The sequence below is a fragment of the Stomoxys calcitrans genome, chromosome 1, assembly GCF_963082655.1.
Source record: "Stomoxys calcitrans chromosome 1, idStoCalc2.1, whole genome shotgun sequence".
Taxonomy (NCBI): domain Eukaryota; kingdom Metazoa; phylum Arthropoda; class Insecta; order Diptera; family Muscidae; genus Stomoxys; species Stomoxys calcitrans.
Window position 1 is genome coordinate 77,912,845 of NC_081552.1, and position 11,669 is coordinate 77,924,513.

Genomic DNA, 11,669 nt, shown 5'->3' on the forward strand with positions numbered 1-11,669 from the left:
GCAAATAAATTCAATAAATCTTACACATGCAAACTAATGATTGATTAGTATGTTACAATGATATTAAATATTTGGTACATATTTGGCGTATATATGTATTATGTCTGTAGAAGTTGTCACGCTACCGCCGGCGTTCCATAGCAACGTTGACGAGTTGACAGACATAGACGCCCTCAGTTACTATTTAAGAATCTGGCTTAAAACAAAAAAAAAATACTAAAGATGCGGAGTGTATAGGGATTCAGATTCGCGCCGTTTATTGCAATTATATTGTTTATAAAATCGTTGCAAAAGTGAAGAATAAATGCGTTCGGTTAATAAATATCACTGAACGTTATCGATATAACCGAAAAGATAGTTTGTAAGATACAAATGCAATAATATATTTGTAGCCTAACAATTTTGCTCATCAAAAGGTGGTTACCATAACCGTGGGTAAGGGAAGCGCGCGTAGTCAACTTGCGCGTTTGTGAGTGTGTGTGCGTTTGTGCTAACAGTGGTAGTAGTGGTATTGTGAGCAAAGTGTAGTTGCAAAAAATTAAGAAGACGAGAAAAATGAAAAAAATGCCACCGCAAAAGAAACGCGAGAAGGAAGCCAGAGATTCGGGAAATGCTTCTGCGTCCAGTAACAATGGAACCATATCTAATCATAATAATAATTTGGCCACACAGGCCAACAATAATCATGGAATCAATGGTAATACGTTAGCGTCGGAAACTGCAAGCAATAATGCAACAGCGTTAACGTCGGCGTCAACAGAGCAGATCAAACTTAATGGCCATCAACAAGAGCAGGAACTCTTTTTACAGGCATTTGAGAGTGAGTTTTGTCTTGCATGGCTCCAAAGTGCTTTTGCTTTTATAACAAAATATTTTGCCTTTCTGTTTCATGGTACATAAAGAACCTACGCAAATCTATCGGTTCCTTCGTAATCGCCATGGCACTAGCCCTATATTTCTTCAACGTACTCTCAGCTATATGAAGGAACGCATGTCTCGTAATCACAAAAAACGTAGCACATTTAAAATCAACTCAATGTTGGACGCTTTAACACAAAAGAGTCAAACAGTGACCAACAACTTTTTGAATATAATCTACTTTGGACTGTTTGAAAAAAATCCCAGTATGGAGCATAGCTGGCAGAAGGGAGATGTGGTGACGGTGGAGGCAACCTTATACAAAATCACCAAAAGCAAGAGGAAGGACAGCACTTCAGATTTCCAGGAAGTTTTGGTATAATTTGTGTTTTTATGTCTAAGCAAATTTTATTTCTAATATAATGAATGTTTTTGTATAGACATATGCGTCCACTGTTATTTATAATCCTCATGAGAATATGGATCAAATGACAGCTATTTCCATACCGGGTCAGTCTATACAATCATTGGGCGATCAACATACAATATATAAACTTTTGTTTCGTATAAAAGTTACGCCTTCAGGCAATGAAAATGTCGGAGGAGGTAATAATGGTGAGCATTGGTAACTTATAGAAACATTGAAACGTTTTCACATGGTCTTTAATTACAGAAACCCCAACTAAACGCCCAAAAATATCTACGAAACTTTATGGCTGTGAAGTTATTGTATATGAGAAAAATATTGGCTGTATTCCAGAAGGCGATTACGATGCTGCTCTGCAAGAGCTCAACTCTTCGATAATAAAATCATTTTCACCAAAGAAACGTAGCTGGGAAACCCTTCCTGACAATTACATTCCGATATCAATGAAGTTTGATGTTTTCTCCCAATATCCCACACTAAAGTTTCGCCTTACCTGGTCGTCAGTAGAACTCCCAAATGAAATAGTTTCCAAGGATATGGACAAATATGGATGTTTTGCTGAAATAACAAATGGCATAGAGCACGAAGACAATTCGTCTACACATGAACAGCTCAACAACAACAATAACAACAATCACAACAACAATAATAATTGTACTAAAGGATCAGCAACCAAAGGTGGTTCAAGGGGTGCCAATGCTTCGAGCAGAAAACCCTTGGCTAAGACGGAGAAAATACAAATTGTTTATAATTTTTTGTACAGTAACAATACACGTCAACAGACGGAATATACCCAAGAAGTCATTTGTCCCTGGTGTGGTTTAGATTGTATGCGACTCTATTCATTGCTGAAACATTTAAAGTTGTGTCATGCCCGCTTTAATTTTACCTATCAGCCTGCAGCAGGAAATGGTGCAAGAATCGATGTTACAATAAATGATTCTTATGATGGTTCTTATGCTGGGTCCCCCTATGATCTGGCTGGACCATCTGGATGTTCCTTTGCTCGAACCTGCGGTCCTGTAAGACGTACTTCTGTAACAAATTTGTTGGTGTGTAGACCTCGTCGTCAGAAAACATGCCTGGATGAATTTTTGGAATTGGACGAAGACGACTTGTCCAATCAAAGGCCTTACATCACTGGTCACAATAGGTGCGTATAACATGATAATTGGCTATAAATTTTACACGATTCCTCTCTTTGAATAGACTTTACCACCACACTGAAACCTGTTTGCCTGTGCATCCCAAAGAACTAGATATTGATTCGGAAGGCGAAAGTGATCCTTTGTGGTTGCGCCAAAAGACCATACAAATGATCGACGAGTTTACTGATGTCAACGAAGGTGAAAAGGAACTGATGAAATTGTGGAATCTCCATGTTATGAAACATGGTTTTGTGGGTGACTGTCAGTTACCCATTGCTTGCGAAATGTTTCTTGAAACCAATGGCTATGAAATCATACGCAAAAATATATATCGAAATTTTATTTTGCACATGAGTTCGTTGTATGATTATGGCCTGGTGTCACCAGAAACATTTTACAAAATAGTGCAAAAACTTCAAGGTATATTAAGTAGATACCCTGAAGGTCAGGCCCTAATGTCCCGCCATCGAGAAGAACAATTGAGATATTGGCTTGAAGTTGGTATATACAAACAGGATGAGCAAAAGTTAAAGTCGCCACAGAAGCTAGCAGTGCCGCCTGCGTCTAGGAATGCAAACGGGCAAAATAAAATAGTCTCCGAAACAGCGGCAAATGGAAGCAATAAAAAGTCAATGCAGCCTCCTTCGAAGCGTTCTGGAACGGCACTTAAAAGATCAAGTATTCCAGCCAGTGCCAATGCTAGTAGCAGTGGTTCGCCACTTAGTGGAGACAAAGCCACCGCAAATGGTAAAAATGTTGCTAAAAAATCTGCTTCATTGGACGACGAAGTCAAGGAAAAAACGCAAAACGGTTTAAGACGTCTATCTAATGGGTCAGATAAAAAAGCTGAAAATAAATTTTCCGTCAAAGATGGTAGTGATAGTAAGGCACAAGGAACCAAAAGAAGGTTATCAATGAGAGGTAAGTTGGACATTGTTTTATTATTTTTAATTTTTGTAAGGTTTTATTTTTACTAAATGTATAAAAGGGCAAATGGTAATTCTAAATTCGAATATTATGTATAACAGGTATTTGAGAGGACAAATGTATTATAAAATTAATAAAAACCTAAAAGGGTTTCCTTATGGAAGTTCTCTCTTGTGGCGCTGAACCTCATGTAGATCCACCTTAAGGCTTCTCGGCGGCGGATACCAGAGAAAAGATTGAAATCATTCGCTTTTATAACGCATTCATATTTTCGTTGTTTTTGATTTCCCTTCATTCAACAATAGCAAGTAATGTAGTTGCTGTCAAATGCAATCATTGTTTTGACGAGTGCTTCTTTATGCCTTTTTTATATTGCCTTGACACCACAAGCAATAAAATGAAGGCTGACAGACTAGAAATAAGAGATGATTCGCACCATTTGCTCTGTATTCCTTGATATGTTGGTGTGGTGCGAAACATGGAGTTAGAAATTGCCGAAAAAATTAGAACTACCTTATCCCAACAGTACCGTCCAAAATCAAAAGTGGGACGATCGGGATAACATGGGAGTCAAATGAAAGGAGTTCGGGAGTAGATTGCGAATATCATATGAAAAATTGTGTCCAAATATTTTGGGGGTCGGCCCCAGCCCAAAACCGCTCCAAATAGGCATTTTGGACGATCATGCCAATATGGGACTCAAATGAAAGGTATTCGGAAGTAGATTACGAATATTACATTACATGAGTTCCAAGAAAAGGGGGACGCCCCAACCCCCTAAACCAGTCCCCATCATAGTATTTGCTAATCATGACTATATGGGGTTCAATTTCTCGTTTACAATTAGTTTTTAATTCTATAACGTTGAGTAGTTTATAAATAGTAAATTAAAATAACTTTTATTTAATTTGCCGTTACTAAATTTTGTATAATGTTTGTAATATTTAATAATTGGCCTTGGTTTCTTCTGAAGTTTGTATCCAAGTATCCGGATGGCGCTCTTACCCCTAAAACCACCCTAAATAGTTTAACTGACCAATCATGTCAATGTAGGGATCAAGTGATATACATTTTAAGTTGAGTGCGAACCTACAAAATCTGAAATTTTCACAGACTGTTAAGTTTGGTCTGGAGCAATAGGCTATAAAATTTGTTGATATTGGAAGGGGGCGGATCCTCCTCTAAAAGCCGCCCACCCCAAAAGATGCCCCCAAAATGTTAATATATGTTGTAAATCTGTTGACAGTACCAGAATTTGCAATACGTATGTTGCGGTCCAGCCAGACCATTTCCACTCAAATCCGTGGGTAATTTCTTTAGCATACAATGTCTAAAATAATTGAAAATTGTAAACTTTTTAGTTTTTAATTTACTTAAAACCCTTTATTTTACTTATACTGAGACTCTTCACTCTATACCGCTGATTGTCTGCGAATGCTGTTGCAGCTACTTCTTATGGAGCATTTCACTATACGCAAACTGTGGATGCGCCCGGTAGCTCCCAGCTAAGCTTTTCGTGATAACAAAGAACACCACGCAGATTGGAGCTCAAAGTTTCGGCTGTGTGGTGCTCAAAGTTATCCCGTGCTGTGGGTCCAATTTTGTTTTTGAGCGGTGCTTTTGTACTGAGGGGGAGATTTCGCCCTCTTCCGATATCAACAAATTATATAGCCTACTAGTCCATCCAATCTACTCTTGAATACCTTTCACTTGAGTCCCATATTGTCATGATCGTCTTATATGCCTATTTGAGGTTTTTTGTGGTCGGGGCGACTACCTAAGTACTTGGATCTAATTTTTAATATCAAATTCGTACTCTACTCCCAAATACATTTCATTACGTGCAGTAAAGACCCCTCTCGCCTGCGTCGGGCGCTAGTCACCCCTAGATGGAGTGTATGGAGATAGCAATAAGGTCCGATACTGCCGAGATAGAGCTATACAATGTGTACATACCGCCGGTTGGTGGCTTTGCTCCAATTAATGGCCAGACTTAAAAGCTCGACATAAGTGGGCTACTATCTGGCCATAGTTGTCTGGTTCTAGGAGACTTTAATGCGAATCACATTTCATGGTATTCTCCCCTAGGTAACGACCAGCAGGGCATAGCTTTGGCGGAGCAGATTGCAAGTTTGGTAAGCTAAGGTCTACTTTTAAGTCACTATCGAAACGGGAAAGAAGAGATAACAGGACCTCAGTCACTTTTGACGACGTAACTATGGCTGGTCCAAAGAGATGCTCCAGGTTTTTCAACCGTCAATTTATTGTGCATCCCGAGAGTGACAGGGTTAGGAGGAGAGCCATTCGTCGTATCCTTGGTCTCCGATCCGATGGACAGCCATCACAATTTATCGTGGGCGGCCCGGCACGGGATAGCTGTGAGCACCACGCAGGCTGGAATATTGAGGTCCGATCTGTGTGGTGTTCACTGCTGTGCCAAAAAGCTTTGCTGCGAGCTAACGGACGCGTCCACAGGCTGCGGATAGTGGAATGCTTCATACGAAGTAGCTGCAACGGCAGTCGCGGACCATCAGCGGTATCGAGCGGAGAGTCTCCGTTAGAGGTCGGGCGGCACGATGCATAACGCCGAACAGGAACCGTGGGCGAAGTTACGAATGTCATCCGTGGCGCCAAATCATCCAAGGTGTTGGACCCCGATGGAATCTCTACACTGATGCTGAAGAATCTGGATCTACCTGGAATTGAGTACCATACTACTGTCCTCAACCAGTCTTTGAACACTGTCATCCCGATGTCTGGAAGATAGGCAGAGTGATCCCGCTATTGAAGCCTGAAAAGAATCCGAGGTTGGGGGAGTCGTACAGACCGATCTCCTTTCTTTGACCAGTAGCCAAGACGCTTACTCCTCCAGAGCCTCGTAGGAGAATTTCCATTCACTGAGCATCAGGATGGATTTCGAAGATCTGCATAGCACAACAACTGCTTTGCATGCCATCACAGCACACATTTGCTGTGGCTTCAATCAGCCCAGGCCGGTCCTCGTGACACTGGACCTATCGAAGGCATTCAACACGGTCAGCCATGCCAAACTATTTGAGGACATCGCCAATGCTGGGTCGCGAACTATCTGTGTGGTCGCCATTCATTTGTGGTATTTATGGATAAGAAGTCGAAGTACCGTAGAGTTCCTGGATCTGGACACTCAACAGAATCAAGCAGACTTAAGATAGAACAAAAAAAACTGCTACAACAACAACAACATTTCTATGCCAATCCCATGGCAGCCAGTTGTACGTACCGGATTGACCCGATGAAAGCCTTCATCGGCAAGGGCTGCCGCCTCTGTACAACACACTACTGTAACAATAACAACTACCTTTCATTTGAGTTCCATATTGTCCCGATGGGTTCTCTTATATTTTTGGGTGTTGTTTTTGGGGTAAGGAGGGGAGGGTCCGTTCGCTTTCCGATGTAAAAAACTTTTCCGGATTAACCTACATAATCTGTGACAATTTCTAGAAAAGCGGTTTAGCGTTTACCGGAGTCTATATTTAAATCTCACATTGGCTTATATGTTCGCTTGGGTGCAGAGCGGCCCCCTAGACACTTGGTCTCTTTCCAAATACCTTCTCTGTTCTATGGTGGTGATTACAACAGAAATTAACGAAGTATTTGAAAATATTCCCTTTAAAAGCTATATGGCTGTATTCAATCAACACTGAAATGATTCACATCATTCGTTGCCTTTGAGAGTGTTAAGTGAGATAAACAAAAGACATGCAATGCATATTCTCATTTTATGAATAGTGCTGTTGTTTTAAAATGATGTGTGGTTGTTGCTGTTGTTGAAGCCACATTCTTATGTGTAGGTGAGCATGCTCGTTCCGGTCCAAATGACCGATCGCCGCAAGAGCAAGGTGGCCATTTGTTATTTAAAGGCGCCAATAACTCGTCTTGTCATATCAAGCATTATAGGCACTCAGTATTTGTGCAAGAGCCGGTGCCGCTCGGCCTCTCAATGAGACTCCGCTCGAAACCGCTGATTGTCCACGACTGACCTTGCAGCTACTCAGTATGGAGCATTCCACTACCCGCAACCTGTGGACGCCACACAGATGACCTCAATGTTCCAGCCTGTGGTGTGGTGCTCACAGCTTTCCCGTGCTGGGATGTGTGGTAACGAGAATATGCATTATTTTTACGAAAAGATTCCTAAACAATGAAAATGGCATTAAACCGTTCTCTTGTGGATATATATCCACAAGATGGTCGCTGCGATAACAGCCCAGAAGGTATTACATAGACAGCATTAAGTTTGTCTTCGCACGGGTAGGAGGTGGAGGAGGAGACAGCCCGTCGCAGTTCGAAGAGCGACATTATGGCAGACCTGAATATTATTCCACTGCATGTCACATAGCTAACGAGACCACACTGACGCTGCATATCTTACCACAGAACGGCCAATTGCAATCCCATGGCAGCCGTTTGTACGTACCGGATTGATCCGATGGAGTCCTTCATCGGTAAATGCTGCCGCCTTAGTGTATGTGTTCATGCTCGTCCTAAGCCAATAACGGCTCAAGATGTGTAATTGGAAGATCGGTTTATATGGTAGCTAAATCAGGTTATGGACCGATTAAAACCATACTTGGCTAGGGGCTCAAGAAAAAGAATCGGGAGATCGGATTATATGGGAGCTATGTTTGATCATGGCTATACTTGGCAGGAGTAGAAAACTTCGTGCGAAAGTTAAGCCAAATCAGATAAGAATTGCGCCCTATACGCGCTCAAGAGGGGATCTCTAGTGACTCAAGAAGTCATATTGATTGATCGGCCTATATTGGGCCTATATTCAAATTTCAAAATTAGAATACCCCCTTCCTATCATAACGGGACACATAGGACTACGAGCTCACTTATGTAAAATATCGCTTGATAGCATGTATAGAGCATGCGGGGAAGATGATGAGACGTTGTAGCATTTCCTATGTCATTGCCCGGCATTCGCGTCTACAAGATGCTGGCAATTAGGTGGGGACACAATACCAGACATGAGCCAACTTTGGGGCGTGTCATGGAAAACAATTAGGGATTTTGTAAGAAGCGCCGAATTCCTAACTTATATTTTTTTCGAGGTTACTTCTTATTAAGGGGTGATGTTTTAAGTTTTTCAAAAGAAAAAAACATAAAATTCATGAAATCTTTATTTGAATCGATAGTACTGTCCATATAATTCAATGTTTGAAGATCATTTCATGCAAATGTTGACCGTGACTGACTGCGCCTCAAATGGTCTTTCCGCGTAGTCCAATTTTGGCATACTCTTTACATTACGGTATCTCACGAATAAATGCTTCAACGTTGTCTTCCAATACGTCAATTGAAACGGGCTTTTCTGTACAGACATGAACTTTAACGTAGCACCACAAAAAATAGCCTAAAGGCGTTAGTTCGCACGATCTAGGCGGCCAATTGACAGATCCCGAACGTTTGCTCAACTTTGAGCAAAAAAAGTATAGACATGAACTTTAACGTAGCGCCACAAAAAATAGCCTAAAGGCGTTAGTTCGCACGACCTAGGCGGCCAATTGACAGATCCCGAACGTTTGCTCAACTTTGAGCAAAAAAAGTTGATATCATCTCCCGATAGCGCTCGCCATTCACAGTAACGTTACGATTCGCATCATCTTTGAAGAGGTACGGTCCAACGATGCCACCAACCCATGAACCGCACCAAACTGTGACTTTTTCTGGATGCATTGGTAGCTCTTGCAATTCTTCCGGCTGATCTTCACTCCAAAATCCACAATTCTACTTTTTTACGTACCCATTGAGCCATAAATGAGCTTATAAATGAAAATTGAGCGGGATGAACTTTCTTAACAAAGTACGCATTTTGATAATAAAATTCAATCAAGCGTTGTTGGTTTGTAAGACTATTCGTGGTTAAATTATAGAACAAACTGAAGACGTTTGACAGTGAAACAAAACACAAAACGTGCGTCAGCAATTTGAACCAATGTTGCCAAAAAGGTAATAGCTAAAAAATCACCTCTTATTTAGAGCGCACAACAAGTCGATTACTGACTTTGGTGTATGTCCATAGTGGCATGGGTTGGATTAATATCCGTACCCTCTTTTCAACCCAACCTAATATTATACGTAAACAAAACTTGGGCGCTATAGCTAAATAAAATGGAAATGTAACCAAAATCATATCGCGAACGGAAGGGTTAAATCTATAGGTACATACTCGAATATATATTAATTTCATTGCCTGTACTTCGAATTTGTGAATTATTTTTTGTCCGTTTTTATACAGTTGTTTATTTTATTTTCTTACTGCTGTTGTTCTTCTTCTATACCCTTCAATATTACATCATACATCTCATCAGCTAAAGATCACCAATCATCATATGGCTAACAGTTAATTTAGAAAAGGGTATGCGCGATTCATGCCACACATACATATAAGAAATCCACCATGAAACCATTCGCTCTTTTCGTCCCTTCGACTGTTGCCACCCAATCTTTCTCTTTTTTACTATGGATTTCGTTAACAATTTTGTACATATCTACATATTTACAACAACTCACACAGCCTTCAAACATCAACCACATCCCTACAGTCATTCTCAAAAACTCGAAGGGAATATAGTCATCTGCTAAAGAAAACAAAAAAGAAAATCATAAAAATTTAATTATATGAATAAGCTCTAATATTTTTTTGGGTTTTCAAAATTTGGCCTTTAAACAAAAAATATGTTTTCCTTTTGTCTTTCTTTTTTCTCTTTCCATATTGTGTGTGTGTGTGTTTTTTTTTGTTAATTTTCCTTTAAACAAAAAAAAACCCTTTTCGTCAAAATGCACGGCGAAAAATTTGATTGGCGGCGTTTTAGATGAAAGTGTCAATGAAAGTGGTGTTGATGATGATGCTGATGATGATGATGATGATGATGATGATGATGGCGATGGCGATGTTTTTGTTCAAGACAATGATGTCAAGAAAACTGTTGATTTGTTAGGCAATGCTCAAGAACATAATGGAGAATCTTGTCTGCAGTAAAATCAATGATTTCGGTGGATTTCTCCTATGAATGCGCAAAATTGGATTTATATGTTCGCATACTACGTATAATTATGAAGACTATTATCTATAGACTTTAGCACTAACTAGCCTACTTGGGTTATGTTAATTATTATATAACAAGTCTTTGTATTTTCTTTTGTTTTCTATACACTTAAGCATAACAATAAGAAGTTCAGTTATCGGACAACTTGCTGAAGGAATAGATTAGTATAAGTTTTATTTGTGAATGTTTAAACAATTCGCAAGCTGTCTAGGATTATTGTTTGTTTTCTTGCTTTATTTTGGTCTTTCTCTATAATCGAACTTAAATCATTCGTCTGTAGATACCCAGCAACAACCGGCCAATAAACGTCAGCGTAATGACAGTAATCAAAGTAGCACTGCCAACACAAATAATGCCTCCTCCGCCAATAACACTAATAGCAGCTCTGCCCGCAAACAACAGGACTCTGCATTGACTGGTCAATCGAAACGTTTAACCACTAGACGCCAATCGTTGGCCGGTCTGCCTTTGGAGAGTAGTAGTAAGTTGCAGCAGGAAAAAGCGGCGACAGCAGCAGCAGCTAATGGTAGAACTACATCAACGTCGCATACTTTAAGAACACGTCTTTCGGTGCCTCTCACAAATAAATCGGATAAACGTTAATGGTTTTTATAATGATGACAACTCAGGTTATAATTATTTTTTTAATAGATGATGTATGGCAAGATAATGACTTTGGATTATTCTTTTACTTCCAAGGTATAACTGTGTTGCCCATTTGTGGCTTTTGTTGAGTTTGAATCATTGTTTTTTATTTCCGATCTTTACTTGCTGTCTGCCTTCATCAGAAATATTATTCCTTTTAGTGATTTAGAAAAAGAAAAAAGTGTATCATTGCAATATCGAGGGGGTTGAGAATTTGTTTTACCAAAAGCGGTTATATCATCTCAAGGTTAAGTATTACATATTAAAGCACTTTTAATAAGGGTTTGTAAAAATTTACTACTTATTTGTGGTTGTTTTTGACACAGCGGAATCCAGCTAGTGTGTTTGGTAAGATTCCAATAAGAAATATGAGTTTCTGCAGATAGTTAAAAAATTGCATCTTTAATGAGAAGGGGTGTAACCACAATTGGACACGTTGCAGTTTTATATGTCCGTCGTATGTTCCCAAACACTTTGGGCTCATGCGTGGCCTGTTGTGCCCTTGCATTTATTGTAAGACGAACTTAAATCATACCTAATTATTGTCTGTCCCGCTACTCCATCGAGCTA

At 39.9% G+C, this 11,669-nt stretch overlaps 1 protein-coding gene across 3 annotated transcripts; it reads left to right on the top strand.

Moving 5' to 3' along the window:
- The first annotated feature begins 201 nt into the window (after positions 1-201).
- LOC106094100 (polycomb protein Su(z)12) lies at positions 202-11,124 on the top strand. Of its 3 annotated transcripts, none has more exons than XM_013261288.2 (6): positions 202-820; positions 903-1,234; positions 1,299-1,464; positions 1,532-2,438; positions 2,495-3,354; positions 10,735-11,124. In XM_013261288.2, the coding sequence occupies exons 1-6, from the start codon at positions 556-558 to the stop codon at positions 11,055-11,057; spliced, it is 2,853 nt and encodes a 950-aa protein (XP_013116742.2). In that variant the 5' UTR covers positions 202-555; the 3' UTR covers positions 11,058-11,124. The 3 variants fall into 3 exon arrangements, with proteins under 3 accessions (XP_013116742.2, XP_013116741.2, XP_013116743.2); XM_013261287.2 differs by having other exon boundaries at positions 203-820; positions 1,299-1,473; XM_013261289.2 differs by lacking the exon at positions 10,735-11,124 and adding an exon at positions 10,221-10,668 and having other exon boundaries at positions 203-820; positions 1,299-1,473.
- The last annotated feature ends 545 nt before the right edge of the window (positions 11,125-11,669 follow it).

Coding starts and splice junctions, on each gene's coding strand:
- LOC106094100 (XM_013261287.2), top strand. CDS start 556: ATGAAAAAAATGCCACCGCAAAAGAAACGCGAGAAGGAAGCCAGAGAT. Junction 1,235..1,298: donor CAGATTTCCAGGAAGTTTTG/GTATAATTTGTG, acceptor GTTTTTGTATAG/ACATATGCGTCCACTGTTAT. Junction 1,474..1,531: donor TGTCGGAGGAGGTAATAATG/GTGAGCATTGGT, acceptor CTTTAATTACAG/AAACCCCAACTAAACGCCCA.